The 20,957-nt window shown below is 39.0% G+C and overlaps 3 protein-coding genes across 3 annotated transcripts; 2 read left to right on the top strand and 1 right to left on the bottom strand.

The window, feature by feature from the left end:
* The first annotated feature begins 313 nt into the window (after window positions 1-313).
* Window positions 314-9,350, top strand: LOC116711136 (bile acid-CoA:amino acid N-acyltransferase-like). Its single transcript, XM_032550521.1, has 12 exons — window positions 314-333; window positions 827-954; window positions 1,619-1,828; window positions 2,025-2,124; window positions 2,805-2,995; window positions 3,073-3,248; window positions 3,798-3,914; window positions 4,033-4,142; window positions 5,791-5,884; window positions 6,439-6,519; window positions 7,313-7,448; window positions 7,539-9,350. Exons 2-12 carry the CDS (start codon window positions 846-848, stop codon window positions 7,637-7,639), a joined length of 1,425 nt encoding a protein of 474 aa, XP_032406412.1. The 5' UTR covers window positions 314-333; window positions 827-845; the 3' UTR covers window positions 7,640-9,350.
* Window positions 8,166-8,863, bottom strand: LOC116710409 (protein S100-B-like). The gene is made up of 3 exons (XM_032549431.1): window positions 8,858-8,863; window positions 8,542-8,685; window positions 8,166-8,366 (listed from the first exon to the last, which is right to left on the bottom strand). Exons 1-3 carry the CDS (start codon window positions 8,861-8,863, stop codon window positions 8,217-8,219), a joined length of 300 nt encoding a protein of 99 aa, XP_032405322.1. The 3' UTR covers window positions 8,166-8,216.
* Window positions 9,351-12,038: 2,688 nt separating the features above from the next.
* Window positions 12,039-18,707, top strand: inpp1 (inositol polyphosphate-1-phosphatase). Its single transcript, XM_032550523.1, has 6 exons — window positions 12,039-12,240; window positions 14,207-14,412; window positions 14,501-14,561; window positions 16,065-16,265; window positions 16,341-16,515; window positions 17,679-18,707. Exons 2-6 carry the CDS (start codon window positions 14,209-14,211, stop codon window positions 18,172-18,174), a joined length of 1,137 nt encoding a protein of 378 aa, XP_032406414.1. The 5' UTR covers window positions 12,039-12,240; window positions 14,207-14,208; the 3' UTR covers window positions 18,175-18,707.
* Window positions 18,708-20,957: the final 2,250 nt, after the last annotated feature.

Genomic DNA, 20,957 nt, shown 5'->3' with positions numbered 1-20,957 from the left:
GTTCAATGAGCGGTAAGGTAACTTTTAATCGATTTCAGGTGTGAACTTGTTTTTGCTGCTTGATGCCAGAAAACGGTGGACAAACTTCCGGTTTGATCCTGTTCTAAAGATGTAAAATGTACTGGAAGGGGATATTAAACCTTAACGCTCAAACTGTTTGCTCGGTGGAGCTTCGGTTGGATCTGATATCTGTTTAAAGGGACAGCGAGTGTTCCCTTGGCTGTACATGATGTTTTTGTGTAAGACAAGCATTTTTCACATCTGGAGATTACTTTAACTCGTACTTTTATCATAAGTGTGAAGCTGTGGTACGTCCCTTTAATACGTGAACATGTGAGGTTTGACCGGTTTTTACAGCAACATTGACATGTACTTCAATAAGTAAAGAAAGAACAGACATTCAGTGTTGCAAAGATTACCACAATAAAAGCAAACTGGGACAAAACAGAACAAACTGTGCAGGGTTTTTATGTAGATTTTACTTAAATATCGATTTGAATATATGTATTTGTGCCCAAGCCAGAAAGCAAATATCAACATATTAATGATAAAAATGTTCTCAGTGCTTACATAAAGTATAACTTTTTAGTTGCTTTTATTCAATACGCCCTTCTGTGTTGGAACCAAAAGGTTTAAGGTTAATTTCTAACAATTGTGCAATTGTTAGAAATAAGTAAAGAATTTGTTTGCTTATTGCCATCAATAACCAAACAGACCGTGGCAAGATTACTATTTGACATGTCTTTGTTTTCCATTCCTTTGGAGTCAGTGAGCGAAGCTTTTTCTGGTGTTCCTCTGCTTGATATTTCTTCATTTCTGCTTGCAGAGCACACAGAGAGGACGTGATGTTCAGGCCACATGTGAGTGTGAAAGCTATAGTGCGGCTCGGTCACATCAAGATGAAACCAGACTTCACTACTTGGAGGAAACTGGCAGGTTTGCAGCAGCTTACAGGTAAAGTTATGGTTTATTTATCCAGCGCTTTGTTTTTCAGGTGGACACATAAGGAGGAAAACCTATAACTTAGAAAACTTCTGTGCTTTTACATAAATTTATTATAGTAATTTAATCACTTATTTTCACTGCCTTTTTCTTACATTTGATTTAAATACTATGTTATTGGTAAAACGTATTTATTTTTTGTTTTTGTATAAATATTCACCTCAAATTCTTCAAATAATGTTGCTATTTTCATGTTGCAAACGTATTGAAATATTAATGTTGGGATCCTCCCTTTTTGGAGGACACTCCTCTTACCATTTTACTGGGTCTGCTCAGGTTTGCCTCTAAAAAAGGTTTTAGTTTTTTTTTTTTAAATGTTTAGTTGTCTGTGGGGCATGAAGAGAGCCCTCAAAATACAACCAGACAAAAAATAAATAAACTTGGATAATGTTCTCATTAAATCCTCCAAACTAACTTAGTTCAGTTTCATAGACACGAACGGGAATTATCTTTTTTATAACGTTTTTAATCCACGGGGGGTGGGGGTTGTATATTTTATCATCCGCTGCACATCTATCCTCCTTCTTTTTTACCCACTTCCTGTTTGTCATCAATAATTTACTCTAACTGAGTTCTCTGCTGCGTGTCAAAAAGTCTCATTGCTTTTGTCCTGCAGGGAAAGTTCGGTGGATGAGCAACACCAGACCCGCTCCTGTTTTGACGGCCGCTCCTGTTCGCGCCCTCGTTGACGAGCAGATCGGCATTAGAGGACACTTCCTGCCCCCACGCTGTCCCGTCACAGTGCATGCAAGAATGCACTGCGACGAGGGAGTCCTATGGGAGTCATTCGCTCATTATAACACAGATGAGAGGGGAACTTTTAGCTGTGAGTAAAACTATTAAATGATTCTTGTTTTATCAACATATGTGGTGATAAGTAATGCAATTTATATTATCTACAGCTGGATAAAGAAGATATATGCTTGAAAACATAAAATGTAATATAAAATGGTGACTATGTAGGGTTTAATTTGCCTTTTTTGTTTTGTTTTTTGTTTTATTTCTGCCTTTTGTCTGTCCAGTAACTCGTGATCTTTCAGTGGGAGGCTCCTATTTGGGCTGCGAGCCGATGGGACCCTTCTGGAGTATGCGGCCAGCTCCTGGAGGAAGAGAAGGTTTAAGGCAGGTGGTGGAAACAAGTTCAAGAGCTACACAGGGGGAAACATGTGGCATTAAACTCATTTATATGCATCCTAATGCACTGATGAAAATTATTCAAAGTTAATATGCAGCATCCTGCAATATGTAATCTAAGTGCATAAGCCAAACATACTGAAGAGAGACAAATAAGACGCGACTAAAATTAGTTTTTTGGCCAACATGCAATTTGCTATGTGGTAGGAAGCTAAAACTGCATGTGAGTATGAAAAAAAGAAACATACCCACAGTGAAACATGGTGGTGGCAGCATAATGCTATGGGTGTGTCTCTCTTTAGTTGACTAATAGCCATTAGTTGGCTATGGGAAGCTGGTCAGCGTAGCTGAATTGAGCAACATATTGATAAGAGGCTGCATCCATCTTGTTGGGATCTTCACTCTGACTGTTGGATTTTGTGCTGCAAGAATCTTTTGATTGAAAGAAGCATGCATGGAAATTAATAAACCAAATTAAGTCTGCGAGACAGAAAGTGAGCTACGTTTATTGTTAGATGTGCTGCAAAGAAATGAACATGCACAATCCCTGATTTTTTTCTTTCTATTTTATGTTTTCCCAGGTTTGGGTTCTTACATTTCATCATTGATATTTAGTCATTTGTATAAAAAGCTATTATTTTCTGACTGACATTTGCTCTCTTTTTTAGACTGAGGAAGAAGAATGTGGAGAGTCCTTACATGGTGCATGTTTCTCTGCTGGAAGGCCACGTCTCAGCCAGCGAAGGGCAACGCTCTGAGCTGGCAGCGGTGACTGCTGAACGGTGGTACATCGCACCAGGAGTGAAGAGGATAGAGATTAATCAAAATGGACTCGTAGGAACATTGTTCATACCACCTGGTGAGCGTTTTATCCATTAGTGTTGTGACTTTTCACCGGTGGAGGACATTACTTACTTTTGTCTCGGCCTCCTGCAGGTCCAGGCCCGTTTCCAGCCATGTTGGATCTGTGGGGAATAGGTGGAGGACTGCAGGAATACCGTTCCTCTCTCCTTGCATCCAGAGGCTACGCTAGTTTTTCTCTTACCTACCTTGGGCACAAAGATCTGCCTGGCCCACTAAACCGTATCAACGTCGGAGATTCATATTTTAAGGCAGGATAATTGTTCCACTTCTCGTTGTACCTCCTGTTGATTTAAACCTTTTGATTGTTGACCTGAATGTAGGTGTGGTCAAGTGAGCAGCTATTTTAATGATTTAATGTCATGTTCTTTTGTCTTTCCCATGTTGAAAAGTGTTTACGATGTATATCCCAGGAAACAAAAAGTTATGAATTACAAATTAAAATCTTTAAGGCGTCCTAAAGAGTGAAGGATGAGTTTCAAATTGCCTCATAGGCACCCAGTGGGTGAAGTATTTATCTTTCATTTGAAAAGTTTTGCCTTCCATCTTCCTTCCTTGTTAGTGGAGCTAAACACTGTGGCACCGGTGCTTTTTATCAAAAATGACAATTTCTTTACCATTTACTTTTGTATTCCCACCATTTAGCATACAGTGAGTAAAATAAGATTATGCTAACATAGTAAATGATGAATCTTTGCATATCTTTAACCATGCAGAGGGAGCTGCTTACTCCTGCTTACTGCTGCTTATATTTTACTTGCTAAACATGTAGCTGGTCTTTACTCCTCTTCCTCCCACAGGCTGCCTTCCTCCTGCTTCAGGATCACCCTCAGGTCGTCTCAGACAGAGTCGGCATCATTGGCCTCTCCTTCGGATGCTACTTTATGCTTCGCATCGCCACCAAAACCGGAGTTAAAGTCCGTCACAAAGCTCAGTGTCTCATTTTAAACTCTCTTTCTAATTAATTATGTTTGTCAGTAATCATGTGTAATATCTAAATCGATTGAATTGCCGTGTTTCTGTGTTCCTCTGCAGCCATCTTGTTTGGTTTGTATCAACGGCCCTGTGGGAGCCGTTGATACAAACTACGTAGTGTCACTCTTGAATTCAGTGAAATCAGACGGCAGGACAGAAGAGTCTGACAGGTAAATAATCAGCTAGGTAACATAATGATGATTGATGATGATGATGATGATGATGATGATGATGATGATGATGATGATGATGATGATGATGATGATGATGATGATGATGATGATGATGTAGTGAGCCACAAAGTGATTCAGAACCACAGGCAGCTTGAAATTATGCTTATTAGATTTGATTTCAAAGAAAGTCAGTATATTGCATTAAATCTATTCCTTCAAATCAATATGCTGATAATCTGTAATATGTTTATAGGATATAAATTGTCTTGCAGAAACACCAACACTGTTTCACATTTTCCAAACATCCTCAAACTATGACGTATGTAATAGAAATTTTGTGTGATGGAGCAGCTCAAAGGGCTGCATGGTGGTTCAAATAATGTATGGAGACTGAAAGTTTTACCAGTTCTTTGCGAAGTAGCTCAATCTCAGTCTGACTGGATGGAGAGCACAGATACTCAAACGGATTTGAGTTCAAATGGATTGAACTTGGATCTGTTCAATCCATTTGATTGAGCAGATCCAATCAAATGGCAGTACCACAGCATAATGCTGCCACCACTATGTTTCAACACCAAGAAGACCAGAAGTTTAATTTTGTTCTCTTCCTCATCAGATAACCTTACATTCTCTCTGGTTCTCTGAATAATTTCCTTCCCGTCCATTAATGGTCGTATTTGTTTAATTGGACAGCCATGTCTTTGTGAGTTTACAGTGGAGTCAAACTTTTTCCATTTACACACGATGAACTGAACAAAGCTTCTTTTATAACAGATCTTTCCATATAATCTGTCTGTTATGTTTCCTCGTCTTCGTGATGTTGTTTAGTTTCTAACAAATCTCTGAGGTCTTTACAGAACTGCTGGATTTATACAAAAAATGAATTGTTTAAAGGTGAACTCTGCTTAGCATTTTGTCTGAATTTCAAAGGCAGGTTGTTGCACAATATTTGATTTTGGGATATGACATTAAATGGGACCAGCACCCCTACTGACCCCACTAGGGACAAGAGTATACAGAAAATGGATGGATGGACATTAAATGTGGCTGAACAGAAATGCACTCCACATTTCTCACATCTTGTGTTTGTGCTCTTCATAATTAAGAGCTACTTTGTGTTGGTCTGTCGTGAACAAGCTCAATTAAAAACAGTCGCTGTAGTTGTACATATTTGATTACACTTCAGGAACAAATATGTCCTTTCAGAGGGCTGTACATACGTACATACTGTGATTTCTTAATTAATACTATTGTTTGATCTCCTTTTTTTGGTGTGGCATTCACTAGCTCCTCCCACTCTCCAAATATGGTCACTTATATATTCAAATACTTTTAAATGGTAACAAATAGGAAAATAAAGTTCTTGCTTACAGTAGTTCACTAACCATTTCCTTAATTCCTGTTCTTTACACTCCATATCAGTTTATTGGCTTCTGTGTCTTTGTTGCTGATGATGGTGAAGTTACATAGATTTAAAATGGACATATCTTGACAGAAATACATGTTCTGTGGGTTACATAAACACACGTCAGCTGTAAATACAACTGAGCAGTTAGTAATCACTGGTGCTACAAATTGAATCAACATGTGATAAATGAAAATACAATTCATCTCCTGGTTTTCCTCTTTTTTTGTTTGTTTTTAGTTCCCAGAAATTTTGGAATTTTGATGATGAGGGCTGTGTCATTTTCAAAGACGTCACTCTGCCTGCTAATATTCCTCCTGACAAGTTTCTTAAGGTAACAGAACAAAAACTGTTTACACCTGGTGTTGACATCCACCTTTACTGAGCTGATCACTCAAACAAGAACAGACGATCCTGTGAGACCCCACTTTAAATCACAAATACTCATTTAAGATGTGTTGAGCCACAATTGAGCATATTTGTTATTCAGTTTAACTCACCCACTAAACAGCTCTGTGAATAGAATAGAAATATCTTTTATTGTCCCACAACGGGGACATTTTTGTGCAACAGCAGCAAAAGTGACAGGCAATAAGAGCAAATAGACTCAAACAAGGTAATAAAAATTTAAATAAAAAATAAAAATACTATCCAGTAAGAGCAAAATTTCAGCATTAATACAGTGTAATACCAAAGTCCAGGAGAATGTGCAACAGTCTCTTTGAGAATTAAAAGACTCATTATTTACAATTACTGATCATTTAAAAAAAAAGTTTTTAAACTTTGCAGTGCGCTATGAGCACACAACCAGGTTTGCATATAAGAAGATCTCATTAATGTTATATTATTTCCTACAAGTTTTGCTTTGATTTTCTTGTGTTTCTGCAGGTGGAGAAGCTCGACTGTCCTCTGATGTACATAGTGGGTGAAGATGACCTGAGTTGTGCAAGCATTGAGAACGCAGATCTGGTAAAGTTGGTTAATTGACTCCTTTAAATCCAGATTGACAGGTAATGGTTTGGAACAAGGTTCTGACACCTTTCATAGGTAACATCTCAAACAAAGACATTAGTTTTATCTCCTGTAGATCTAAGAGAACCGCTATAAAGCAATTCTTCTATGAAATATGAAATGTCTGATCAAAAAGACTTCTGTTTTTCTTCTTGTCACCTAAATAAATAAAATTCTCTGTATCTTGTCGAGTTTGTATTGGGCATAAGCACAACCATACCGCTGACTATTTAAAAGAACTACAAGCAAATTTGTACTTTAAAAAAATGCTGTTTGTAAGACGTGTAAAGATTTCATTAGGCCGTCATAGAAAGTTACCACTCTTCCCCGGTTGCTCATTCCAGTTTCTACATTTGTCTTTCAATTAATTTTCCGTTCAGAGACAATATTATAATTTGGTTTATTTAGTCATGCTTTTCTATATACAGAAATCACAAAGTTAGTAGCGGCTTCGCTGTTTGTGTTATACTGATCTTCTTCAGCGTTAGGCTTTAAAATCAGTCTCTCCCTCACTCGCCACTACTGCCACCTTTTGGCCATTATTGGTATTACATGAAAAATGTAATGTATCGCTGCCACACCACACAGCATATTTGAACCACGGATAATAACATTTTTAATAGTTGAGAGAGTGACTTTGAATGGCTCAATAATCCTTGGTACCACATATATTTTAAACAATGTCTCAATTTTAGTCATCAATCTATCGAATGTCTTTGCCGCTTTTAATTCTTGGTTTCTGGATCATCAGATTGAGGAGAGGTTAAGGTCGGCCGGTAAATCCCACCTGTTCACCCGCTTGTCCTACCCCGGCGCTGGTCACCTGATTGAGCCGCCCTATTCCCCGAGTGCAAGAGCGTCCATGTGGTCTGTCAAACCCAAGAAATGTGAGCTGCCTCTGCAGTTTTGCATTACTTCATTCATGTTCTTTACTTTTGATTGCCATTATTACATAAGATCTGATGTTTCTGCTGCAGTGATCACGATGTGGGGCGGCCACCCTGCACCGCACGCTGCTGCCCAGGAAGATGCATGGAAGAAAATGTTGGATTATTTGGAGAAAAATCTGAGAAGCTGAATATCTGGAGAGATGCTGGATTTGAGAAATTTTTATACGAAGAAACGTAAATTGGAGCTCGAGTTCAATTTGCACAAAAATGGACAAGTTAATTTGTTGCAATGCAGTAAATTGTAGATCATCCACAAAAGAGAGCCGCTTGGTTTTAGCTGTCATTCTAGTGCCAACCACTGGACACACATCAGCGAGGAGGAAATTCACAGCAGCAGCAAATCTTTACATATATTATGTTTTATAAAACTCCTGTAGAAACTGAGCTGCTGCTGGTTCAGAAACTACCATCCAGGTACGGATGATGGTTCCCAAATACTGACCCAAATACTGGGCATTTCATTTCAAGCAGCAAAGTTCATAACAAACTACTGAACTGTGCAAAAATGTACCAATTCCCCAAGCAGAATAAATCATGTTATGAAAAACATCATAATATAAAAAAGATTTAACAACAACCTGCTTTCTAAGTTGGTTAAAATACAAAATAATCAAGTCACACTAGTAGACAAACAGAGTCAGACTTCCAGATTTTCTCAAGTGTTTAATGAATATATAGTGCAAACATATAGTGCAAATATACTGATCAATGTTTGTGGGCCTGGTTGAAGATTTCGTGACATGCTGAAGTAACCATGGCGATGAGGGCTACGAACTCTTTGAAGTCGATCTCCAGGTCTCCGTTCTGGTCCAGATCAGTGAAGAGCCGGTCCAGGATCTTCTTGTCCTTAATTTTCTGTTTATAAGGAAAAGTGTTGATTAAATGCAGGAACTAGACAAATAAATCAGATAAGATGGAAAAACTACAGAAGCACTGTGACATTTGATTCATAGATCTTGGCAGTTTCACTCATGCAAATCTTGAGTTTGAGTTCCTGCTGTGATTAAAGTAATCAGATTAAATCACTCGCCTTGATGAAGTGATTCATCTCATTGTTGATGAGAGCTTTAAGGTCTGCCTTCCTCAGCGTGCAGTTGTGACCCGAGTATTTATGGAAAACTTTAATGATACTGGCCATACCACTCTCCAACTCTGAGAAATCATCTGTAGAGGCCTACAACAAACAATTTAAAACCAAAACACCATCATTTAGATTTACTGTATCCCATACATGTAAATGTTCATTAGTATGACTTAAAAAAATAAACCAGAAACTTTCTTTGTTTCTTTCTATTAAACTGTAAACTAAAACACTGCATGCATTAATGACTTACCATCCTCCTTACCTCCATCTTCAGCAGCTGCTTTCTCCAGTGAGGATCTTGAGTGCGACTGAAGACTAAATAGCGGCAAGCTGTCGGCCTCGCCCAATAACAATGGATACGTAGCAGAATCGATCAACCACACGGAGGCTTCTCATCTGTCATACAGTACATAATGCATTTTTAATGGATGCAAGTGGTCAACTCTTTTACCAAACAAGCTTCTCGTGAAAAGTGTAATTTCACATGTGTGTGTGTGTGTGTGTGTGTGCAAGAGAGAGAGCGAGAGAGGGCTTTAATGTTTTGTTTTTTTTTTTCATTTCCTTGTCTTCGTTTTACGTTTTGCTCCTGACAGATCTGTAGGAGTCTTCACTAAAGCACTTTGTACTCATTAGCTTCAGATTGTATCTACTAGTGGTCACTTTGACAGCACAATTTAATTTTATTTAACCATGAACGTCAATGTATTTATGTTAATATGACTGGCCAATGCAAAGAAATGCAAAATAAGAAAGTATGCTTGTTTTTTTGTTTTTTTTTAGCAAGTCAACCTTTAAAGATTGTTGTGCATGTTTATTCAGACCTCTGAGTCAGTAACTTGTAGAACCACCTTTACCTGCATGTTTATCTAAAAGCTTTGCACGTCTGAAGGCTGAAGTTTTTCCTGTTTGCTCTTTAGAAAATTCACCATGCTCAGTTACAATGGATTGAGAGACTAATGCATGCATGTAGTCTTTGAGAATGTCTTTAAACATAAATTTTATAGTCTCATTGTGGATTTTTATTGGATTTATGTCTGGACTTTGACTGGACCGTTCCAACTCCTCTATATAGTTTGATCTTGTCTTGTTAGAAGGTGAATATTTGACCCAGGCTCAAGTCATTTGCACTCTGTGATAAGTTTTCTTTCAAAATGTAGTTCCTTGCAACACCTCTAGCTCTTCACCTATAGCTGAAGAGCAGCATCCCCATAGCATGATGCTACCAAGACCACTTTTCATTATTGGGGTGATTTTCATAATAATTCTGCCTTACATAGCCTTTAAGCCAAAAAAATAACATTTTTGGTCTCATCAGACCTGAGCATCTTCTTTGACACTATCTACATGGTTTCTAGCAAACAGGCTTAACATGGCATTAAATTGTCAGATTTGACATGACTACAAGTTGTCATCAGATTCTCCCACCTCAGCTGTAAACCTCTGCAGTTTACCATGGACCACTTGGCTGCCTGTTTGATTAATCCTCTCCTTGCTCAGTGTGCCAGTTTAGTTGGACAGTCTCTTTCCATTTTCATGTGATGGATTAAGGAACGTTGTGTGAGGCGATATAATAAGATTTGTGCTTTATAACTCAATTCTGCTTTAGACTTTCTCCCTGACTTGTCTGCTGTGTTGCTTAGTTTTTGTAATTCTAATTAATCTGTTTATTAATTATGGTACTTATAAAGTCAGATTGCACTGACTGGATATAATTTAGACAGATCAGAGTAACTGAGGCTTAATGCAAATGCACAGCATACATTATATTCTATCAAGGTATAATGACGTATATTGACTCAATAGAGTGCTGCATCATTACAAAGATAATAGATCTTCTTTCTTTTTGTTTTTTTTTAATACATCGCCTGTTTTGTGTTTATATGAATTGTTTATTGGTGCTTAGTTTTGAGAGAAGGTTTTTTTTTCTTCCAACTACTCCTTTTCATTCAAAACGTTTGTTTATATCAACATGTGACATTTTAAACGGTAAATGAAATAAATAAATTAATGAATTAATTCTTACTTGTAAAAAAAAAGCTTAAATCACAAATGCTTATCTTCCAATTTACCACTTTGTGTTGACCTATCAATATCCAGATAAAATGCAATGGACTGTGTGAATGTGAAAACAGGGAGAGGTTCAAAGGATATTAGTGCTTAGAAGGCACTAATATCCTTGTAAACGCACTGAATGGTCTTACAGGATGACTGTCACCCTGCTGTCATTCTGCAAGACCGAACAGGAAAACATCCTGTTCTGTCTTGCAGAATGCTTTCAAATAAGCAAACTATTTAGGCTTTCCGGTAAAAGCCTAAATAGTTTGCCATCAGTTCTCTTTTAATAAAAAATACACTCCGTGCGTCATTAAAAGATATTTACATCAAAACATCTTTGTAAGTAGGTAAGCTATGAATGCCACTGTTTTACTTAATTTTGGGTGTAAAGTTATTGATAAGAGAAAGCTTGAACTGAGTCAAATATCTCCAATACATTGGTCATTAACAATTGAAGCTTTTGTAGTATTTATTTGAAAAGCACTTAACTCTGCATATGTGGTTTCTGTGCCTCTCAGCAGCAAGCTGTGTGGGGATGCTTGTGGCCGGTTTGTGGCATCACTTACAGAGCTAAAATATATTATGCTGCCTTGCAGAGAAAGATAGAGATTGCAGCAACGATCAAATCAGAATCTGCTGTTAAATTTGGACTTGCCAGCCTTTTTTCTTTTGAATGAATCTGTCTTTATGTATGATTACTGTTGCTTATCAGTGAATTACAAGGCGTCAACATGTGGGAGAAGAATTTAATGTTGGTAATTTCCATCTTATTGGTCACTGGAGGAAGAGAAATACCTACTCCAGATTAATTTTAATCAGACTTTTGAAATTGTAGCTACTGGGTTCATTATGAAGTTTGAGGTATTAATTTGGGGGGGGTTGAATAATTTATTTTCACCAGAGAATCAGACAAAAAGAAATTAACAGTATCTAACACCAAAAAAACTAACTGACCCCAATAAATGTTCACATAAATAAACATAAACAACAACTTTTAAGCAGCACGTCTCTCCCTTCTGATGCCCTTCTCGGGTAAGGAGGTAAACCAGGAAGAGGTGAATGCTTGTTCCACTAAATATTATTAAAACAATAGAAACAAACAAATTGACAAATTTGTAGCTACGGTAGCTTTGTACAGAAAGAATGACCAGCCCCTCTGTTTCTCAAGAATGTCTCCGCAAATGTCTAATCGCATCTATAAAACTCAAACAGCCCAAACATTTGATCTGCAACTCAATCACGCATCACAAAGGACTCAACAGGTGTATCTAACTGTCACTTGAACGCACCGCGCTACGTTTCCGGTGTTCTGCGCCTTAAAAGGAGCTACCGTGGCAGACGTCATACGTTACGCTCCTGTCTCCGCCTCGAATGTTTCAGCGTAGCTCGCGGGTGGAGCGTCCGCCCTTCCTGCGGTTGGAAACTGACGTAAACTGAGCAGGCAGGCAGAGCTCAGCGTTAATTAAACGCTTAAAAATAATAATTTGACTGAAAGTCCACATCCTCCTCCTGAGCTCGTAGCATTTTGAGCCAAACCGGAAAACGCAGCCACCGAGAAGGAGATAGAAAGCAGGCTGTAACCTGGCGTTGGTAAGGTTTTAGTGATTCACCTTATCTTTTTTTTTTTTTTTTTTTTTTTTTTTTTACTTTGCTTTCATTTAAATTCCTGTCATACATCATTTCTCATGAATGCGAAGCTAAGCCCCCCGTCCTCGCTTTTAGTAGTACAGCTGAGCAGACAACAATGACGACGATTTTGGGATCGGAACAAATTGAATTAATAAAATCAGTATATTGTTTATATTTTGTAACTGTTTGTGTTTCAGTCTGGATAAAGGAGTCCTAAGCAGCAGCAGTTCTCCAGAATCTCTTCATCGTTAAACATTTTTACCAGCACTGCTGTTGACTATCAAAACTATTGTAGCGATGTGTTTTTCTCTGTAACAAATGTACCTTTATTTAAACCACAGCTAGGCAGTGAAGTGTGGGTTTATACTATATTATTTGGTAAAATAAGAAGGTTTTTGAAAACCTCTTCAACTTTACTTTGGTTTGGGTTGGTGGCAAGAGTAGAGCTGCCATTAGTAAAAACTGTAACAGAAAAGCAGGTTTTAAACTATTTTTGACAGATTCTGAGGCCTTGTTTATCTTCAGTCATTTTGTTTGTTTCTGTTTCCATTTGATTGATAAAGTTAGCTGCTGCCATATTCTACTGTATCACCTTCAAATAGATGTTGTATTTTTCAGTATAGTGAAATTGTATGCAGTCTGCGCTCATTAGTTCACCTGGTGTTTATTGGAATGATGGTGGTATACTGGTTCTAGTCACTGGAACCAGTGGGCTCATAAGTCTTTCTGCTTGGCCATCATTTTCTGCAGCACAGGTGTCAAACTCCAGTCCTCGAGGGCCGCTGCCCTGCAACTTTTAGATGTGCCTCTGCTGCACCACAGCTGGGTAGAATAATTAGGTCATTAAGGCTCTGGAGAACTGATTTACACAAGAAGGAGGCAATTAAGCCATTTCATTCCAGTGTTTTGTACCTGTGGCACATCTAAAAACTGCAGGACAGCGGCCCCTGAGGACTGGAGTTTGATACCCCTGTTCTACAGAATAGGGGGTAATGTAAAAGTGGAGACTTAAAAATGCTCCCACTGGAACTCCTCAACCAGACCATCTGGTTTTTATTAAATAAAATAACCCTCTGGTTTCAATTATCTCAAAACGAATTCTGGTCATTACAGTCTGCCATCATTTTCTTGACAAGCTGCATTCATGTTTTTCTCACACAAGTTTTGTTGGAGCCACATAGAATACAAACCAACGCATTTAAAAAAGAATATGATCCAAAAAAACGAGGGATAAAAACACATACTTATGTTCTTAAAATAACTTTGGTCAGCTGCTTTATCTTAAGTAAGGATTTATTGTACAATTTAAAACAAATGGAAAACTGACAATTGCAAGTTGTTCCACAGGTGACAGAGACTTAAGTGAGTTTGTTTCATTTTACAGAAAAAGAGGTTAAAAGCTTTAAGATATTAGGTTTTGTCCCAAGTGTTGAATTACTTGAGTACACAGAAGGATCGTAAACTTAAATGAATATTTTCTCTAGAACAGAAAGAGAAACATCAAAAGTCTAAGAAAAACCTTAAAGCATACTTTACAGATTAACACCACTTCAAGGGTCACAAGAAAATATGTCTCCTTGGAAACAAAGTAGGGCTGGTTTAAAAACTTTTGACAGCAGTGTTTATATATGAATGGTTGCTCTAATCAGAATCTGCCTCTCTGCTAATCTAATGCTGTGCCGCAACGTTTTGCATAATTTCAAAATATTTTCCTGAGAATTGAACTGTGAGCTGCGTACGTTTGAACCCTCTCTTCTAGGTCACATGCAAACCTCTGCAGCCACACCCCTGCTGCACTCATTTCTTTTTTTCAGAGGTGCCCTGTTTTCATTTTCAGGCTATAATTAGCCCATCATGTGCGAGTGCGACCTCCTCCATCCCTTTTTTCCTGTTCTCTCTCACACAATTCTTTGCCTCTCTTGCGCAGACATGGCCGACCTGCTGAGGCTGCTGCTGCGGGTGGCTGAGAAGGCCGCGAACGTGGCTCGCATCTGCAGACAAGAGGCTCCTCTCTTTCAGCTCCTGGTGCAGGAAAAGACCGGAGAAGACAAGAACAAGAAGTTTGTGCAGGACTTCAAAACACTCGCCGATGTGGTGATTCAGGAGATGATCCGGCATGACGTGAGAGCTCAGGTAGGACAAAGGCGTGAATGGTGAGCCATAAATGATAGTTGTAGAACTAGATTGAGTTTTTATGCTCATGTTCTTTTTTTCTGTGCAGTTCCCAGAGATGGGTGGGTTCATTAATGGAGAAGAGTCAAACAAGTTTGAAAATGGGCTTGGTAATTATTTATTACTCTTTTTTTTTTTTTTTTTTTTTTTTTTGCCTCTAGTGGCTTTTATTTGAAAGTAGTTCGACAGAAAACAGGGTAATGAGAGAGAGAGGGAAGACATGCGGCAAATGTCGCCAGGTCGGGAATCGAACCTGCGACCACAGCCACAAGAATTAAGGCCTCAATATGTGTGGCCATAAACTCACATATTGAGTTTATGGTGTTTTGCCCCTGCACCACTACAGCACCCCGTAATTATTTATCACTGTACATCATTGTTTCTGTCATGTTTGCCTTTCATCTTTCCTGTTTGCAGCTCATAATTATATTTATAGTATAATATAATTGCTGAATGTGCCACACACTACAAATGGCAAGCAAAACCTCCAGCTCTGATGTGAGTTTTTACTCTAAACTCGCATATCCTCAAATCTAGTTTGAAAGCGGTCGCTTGGAGACCTAACAGACCAGCACCGCACCTGAATTTTTAAAACCTCTTTATAGACAACCGGCTCTGCCTGTAATTTCCCACAGCGGTGGGAAAAAATGCCTGAAGTTCAGGCAGCATTCAGGTGGGTGTTGTAATTTCTCCTGACGCATATTGAAAGACAATACGCGTCTTTTAATACGTATTGTATTGAAAGACACACAATACAATTGTGTATTGTAATGTGTAAATAAAGAATGGGATCAGCGATTCACTTGTCCTTAACAGTCATGCTTACGAGAGACTGATCCTTCCACGCCATTTTCATCTTCAAAACTGTAGATAAGAGTTGAAACATCTTTACTAAAGAAGAGAAAAGTTCCCTCTATTTAGGCATTTAGAGGTTGTTTTTTTGTTTGTTTGTTTTTGTCTTGGTTGACTGAGAATTTACACATTTACACCAACATCCTTGGATTTAATTTCCAAATGCCTGAAGGTTCCAGGTTCAGATGAAAGACTTTGTGAGGCTGTCGAGCCCAAATCATTTCTAAAGTGCCTGAAGGACAACATGGTCAGTGTTGGAGAGAAATATTGATCAAGCTGATAAAATAATTCCCTTGTTATATTGGTATTGAGCAAAACTAAATATAGTAATCATTGGAGAAGTAATGTTGGATTTAAATTAGAGAGTGAGGGAAAATGGATGACTTATTCTGCATTTGTGAACATCAGGCTTTAGCTATTTATAATAATGTTGTTTTTACATTGGAGGTATGTCACCAAAGGTTTTTATTGTCAGATTTATAAATCCTTTTTTTAAAAAAAACAACAAAAAGGCAGATTGCGACGCATTTATTTTCAGTACTTTTTTTCTCTCTCGCCCTAAAATATGATTGAAATACCTTTGTAATGTTACACATGACTGGCAGCAGTTTTACACACAAAGAGCTGATTATTTATGCAGATCAAACACCCAGCACTTCAGCGTGTTGCTGTCCAAACATTTACACACGGTGACATCGTGTGCTGTGTAAACACATGAGGTCATTGGTTGTAAATTAATCAAAGCCTCACTGTTTCGCCAGGAGAAAGTGTGACTGTTACCGTGTGCAGCACAGAGGAGGAGACCGCAAAGCTCCTGGCCACCGTGTTGGACGGCGACCAGACGGCGGCGTCTCTGCTGGCTAGGGCCGTCCACCAAGACCCGTCCACCATCGAGGCGGGCACAGACGGACTCACGGTTCCGCTTAAACCCTCTGAGCTCGGCGTCTGGATTGACCCCATAGGTAAAAACACACCAGCTGCTTAAGTTAGCTCCTTCCAACAAGAGCTGCTTGTGATGGTCTCCATTATGTGTGAAGACGCCACCAGTCAGTACATAGAAGGGCGCGAGGAAGTGGTGGAAGAGGGCCGCCTGTCTCCTTCAGGTCTGCACTGTGCGCTGGTTCTGATCGGGGTTTACCTGCGGAGCACAGGTGAGCCCGTCATGGGCGTGATCAACCAACCGTTCAACAACAAAGATCTTGCTGGCACAGGGTGAGTTGAGCAACTCAGAATCTCTCCAACTCCTGTCCAGCAGGTTTGATGATTCAAGCTGTCTTCATGCTAAGTTAATTTAAAACTTTTAAACTTTGTTACACTTCCTCATAGTTGATGACTTTTTGTTTCATCTGTTGAGCAAATGTACGTCTTCAGATAATGATTGAGAGGAAAGTGCAGGGAGATCATCTTAACATAAAAAGGAGCACTTCCTTTCTAATCAAATGGAAACGAAAATAAAATCATCAGTAGATATGAAATTAAAAATACATTAATTGGGGACAAATTATGGCAGACAGTGACAACCTGAGACTACTTTTTATTTTGCTTCTACCTATTTTTTTTTTAGACATTTGCCTGCTCTAATACTTTTATTTTATTTGTCTTTGCCTTTAGTTTCTTAAATATACATTTCAAGACTGTTTTTAGTCCTCATATCACCTTCTTCTCCTGCTGCTGCTTTTATCCTCTGCAGATTATGGTCAATGAAACGTTTATATGTCTACAGGCTATACAAAACATGTTCATCGCATTTTTTGCACAAAATCATTTTCAGAATGAGATTTTAGTCAGCTCAGTTCTGCTTCTGTTGAGCTTCTTTTCAGAATGAGGCGTTTTAAGGCCTCTTGTCACTTTAAATCCAGATAAGCTGCTGTTGGCCACGCCCCCCCAACTCGATGTTTACACTCGCACATGAAAATTGCTTCAAACAAATGTGCAATTGTACAACCATACATCTTTGAAAAGCAGAAGTGGAGCCTCCTGTACAACCAGTAAGAATGAAGCAAGTCGCTTCTGGATGGCAAGTCAACAACAAAACATTTGCGTTTTCCAGCAGCCATTATACAGCCCATACACATTAAAACCAGCTGACCAAACATGCTGGAGCTCAGCTCGGGTTGCTAGGTAACTGCGCAGACGGTTTTTGAAACGGCACATTTTCCAGACACCAAAAGACATTAACTTATTGCCAAAGAATAATGGCTAGGTTTTCTTAGCGTTAGGTCTATTTTAGAAGCAGTTGAGAACCAAATAGACGTACAAAAATGTGAATTTTTCATAAAATGTCTTCTTTGATAACCGATGTGAATCTATGACTTTACTCCGTTTGTGTCGCTGAGCTTTTCAGGCTGACTAAAAGCAATCCTCTCTGTTCTCAGCTGGAGAGGAAAGCACTACTGGGGCGTGTCCTGCGGCAGCACGAACATCTGCTCAGAGTCCAGACCAGGACAGCGGTCTGAGGGAGGCCTGTCCGTGGTGCTGAGCTCCAACGAGAAGCAGTCGGTGAAGGAAGCTCTGACCTCAGTGTGCGGCCCAGACAAGCTCATGTACGCTTCTGGAGCCGGCTACAAGATCCTGTGCGTCATCCAGGGCCTGGCGGACGCCTACGTCCTGTCAGAGGGCAGCACCTTTAAGTGGGACTCGTGCGCTCCTCACGCCCTGCTGCGGGCCCTGGGAGGGGGCGTGGTGGACTTGGCTTTGAGTCTGCAGCAGTCAGAGAGCGGAGCACAGGATCCCAGGACAGAACTGACATATCACCAGCCTCGCGCTGATCGATCCGGAGCAGTCCGCTGGGCCAATCATGGCGGCCTGGTGGCCTACAGAGACGCTTCTCAGCTCCGCAGCATCATGGGAGCCCTGAGAGGCAAACTGTAGGTAAAAAAAAAAAAACTCGTTCCTCCAAGAGGAGAAGTTTGAATATACCGCCATATTTATCTTTTCTATGTTAGTGGAGGGAGACGGGTGTGAGCAGAAATATTTCAGCTATAAACTAATTTCTAACCAGATTTCTATGGAGTGTTGCCAACTAAATGTGAGATAAAATGTTTTTGAATTATGTTAAATAATATGAAGAGTGCAGTAACTCTGACAAGTCCTTAAACAGATGGGCTTTGCAGTATTTATCCCTAAAGCAAGCAAACATTATGAAGTCTAAAATGTAGTTGTTTTGTGTTGAATTAAAGTTATTGTAAATGTATTGAAAAATCAAATCTCTTTACACCATTACAACCATTCACACACTCAAACACGCGTTTATACGTCCATATGGAGATCTGGAGGCAACTTGGGATTAAGTGCCTTGCCATGTGGAAGTTGGAAACAATCCTACTCACATATAGTCACCCTATGTACTGAAGACATGCATTTTGTATAAAAGATATCAATGAAATTAAATGAATTTATTCACAGAAAACATGTTTTTTTTTTTTAAGTGTTCTTTTTTTTATGAATGGGGAAAAATGAAAGCCAAGTTTCCATATTCTGTTTAACTCAAAACTAAGAGATTCAGGTATGCACTACTTTGTTGGTCTGTTATACAAAATCTTGAGGCTTGTTTTAGTAACCTGCAAAAAATTTGGAAATCTTCAAGGGGAATGAATGTCTGCAAGGCGCTATATAAATATACAGAAATATGCTTTCCTACAGATATTCACATCAATGAATCTGGTGTGTTTTTACCTTCTTGATATCAGGGAGTTAATCTTTTTGAAACATCTCCATGTAAGGAGCAGAGATTTAAAGGTGCCCTGCCCCGTTTTCACAAGCATAACACAGCCGGTCAAAGGTCGATGAGTGGAAAATGAGGTAAAACGGTGAAGGTACTTTTTACTTTTTTAGGTCAGGTTGGACAAAAGGGACCGACTGCATGATGGTTGCTGAATAAAATGTTCTGTGTGATGTCGAACAAGGTGAAAATGAGTTGAAAACAGCAAACATTACATCTTGGAAATCATCTTTATTTTGAAAACCAGAGAAGGTAGGGGAAAGAAACCCAAGATTATTACTTTAAAACCGTTCACCAACTGGGAACTCGCCTCCGAACTTCATACAAAAAACCCCTGATTGTCAAATATTTTTGCAATATTTCTGCATAATCTGTTTAAAAACAAAAAGGAAACAGAACACTGACGTGTCGACTCGTTCACAGACCTCAGACTCTGACCTGCTACCTTTAAACGTGCAGCACTTCATATTCTCAAATCACAAAGAGTTGAAAACCAAGCTAGACAATTAACATCATCATGGATGAGGCTGTGCAGTTCCTGTGGGAACTAAAGAGCAGGGTGTGGTGCTGTAGAAATGTCACAAGTTACTTTAACTGATCAATTTCTAAAATTCACTCGTAGTTAGAACATTTTTGTCTTCATTGGAGAGATAGCTTTACATAAACGGAGCCTCGGATTCCACACATTTCCTTTCTGTGAGGAAAAACCTTTATTTTTTTTTTTAGCAGATGCAGAGAAGCAAAGATTTCCTGCAGAAACAGGCCTCTGCAACAACAGCTCCTTTTAGGCGTTCACTCTGTGTTACAATAACAAAACTCATCTTCTCCAGAGCGCGGTGGCTGTGCAAACGTAAAATCTGCAAGCGAGCTGCTGTCGAGCTCGGTGAGTAAGACCACCCACTCACCTGCAGCTGGAGGTTTAACTTCAAAACCACTGAATCGAAATCAGTGCTGCTTTTCATCATTACAGCGCCGGGTGTGCAAAAACAAAAGTCCAAGAAAGGAGAAAATGAACACAATAGAAAACTTCCTATGAATATAAAATATAACCTTTATCAAGCGCCTCAGTCTCTCACACACACACACGCCCACCCCCACACACCCACACACAGTTGCCTTTTTCAATAACTGCCCACAATCTTCAAGTCAGATGTAAACAATGCAGCAAGTTGCTTTTACAAGGCTACAGGCAAAACAAAAAAGGTTTCATTAATTATTCATTAATTTCTAGGCAAGGCCCATGTGAACTTAACTGTCTTTTTTAATGTTAATATAACCAGTAAGCACTGGGTAGACTTCCTGTGAACCTGTAATGTGGAAATCTGAACCACAATAACTATTCAGGTGCAGAACATGACATGAACTGGGACATCGACGCAGTAATCATGGAGTAAAACATGCTAAAAACATGCAACAACTTCAGCTTAGGAGGCAAATCCAGAGAAAATTTAGATAACTGGAACAGAAATGATCTTAGCAGCTACGTAAGAAAAACAGAGCAAATCAACAACGTAGCAGCGCACACATCCTATTGTTGCATTTGTCTTCAACCTTGCTGCTTAAGTCAGAACAAAAAGCATCAGAGTAGTTCCTCTGCTTAAATCGGAGAACTTTCTGAGGCTAGACTAAATATTTTCATCTGAAGACATTTTATCTTCAGGATTTAGACAAAAATTCCCTCAATTATTCATTAGAAATATTCATAATGAATGTGTAATCATAGTGGCAGGTGTGTAACCTGTTGATGCAAAACAAATAAGAGGCTTCAAAACTTGTTTCTAATAGAAAATATCAGAACTGAATCCAAATATTGAACATTTTCTATTCTTTTTGGGAGATCTGGAGCATTAAAACAAAAATCATTTTATCAATCATTAGACTGTCATACAGTGCCTTGCAGAAGTATTCGCATCCCTTGGACCTTGTGACATTT

This window comes from Xiphophorus hellerii, chromosome 20 (assembly GCF_003331165.1).
Source record: "Xiphophorus hellerii strain 12219 chromosome 20, Xiphophorus_hellerii-4.1, whole genome shotgun sequence".
Taxonomy (NCBI): domain Eukaryota; kingdom Metazoa; phylum Chordata; class Actinopteri; order Cyprinodontiformes; family Poeciliidae; genus Xiphophorus; species Xiphophorus hellerii.
The sequence above is the reverse complement of the archived record's forward strand: the minus strand, read 5'-3'. Positions and strand labels throughout refer to the sequence as shown.

Coding starts and splice junctions, on each gene's coding strand:
- inpp1 (XM_032550523.1), top strand. CDS start 14,209: ATGGCCGACCTGCTGAGGCTGCTGCTGCGGGTGGCTGAGAAGGCCGCG. Junction 14,413..14,500: donor GGCATGACGTGAGAGCTCAG/GTAGGACAAAGG, acceptor TTTTCTGTGCAG/TTCCCAGAGATGGGTGGGTT. Junction 16,516..17,678: donor AAAGATCTTGCTGGCACAGG/GTGAGTTGAGCA, acceptor CTCTGTTCTCAG/CTGGAGAGGAAAGCACTACT.
- LOC116710409 (XM_032549431.1), bottom strand. Junction 8,367..8,541: donor AGATGAATCACTTCATCAAG/GCGAGTGATTTA, acceptor CCTTATAAACAG/AAAATTAAGGACAAGAAGAT.
- LOC116711136 (XM_032550521.1), top strand. CDS start 846: ATGTTCAGGCCACATGTGAGTGTGAAAGCTATAGTGCGGCTCGGTCAC. Junction 5,885..6,438: donor CTCCTGACAAGTTTCTTAAG/GTAACAGAACAA, acceptor GTGTTTCTGCAG/GTGGAGAAGCTCGACTGTCC. Junction 7,449..7,538: donor GTCTGTCAAACCCAAGAAAT/GTGAGCTGCCTC, acceptor TTTCTGCTGCAG/TGATCACGATGTGGGGCGGC.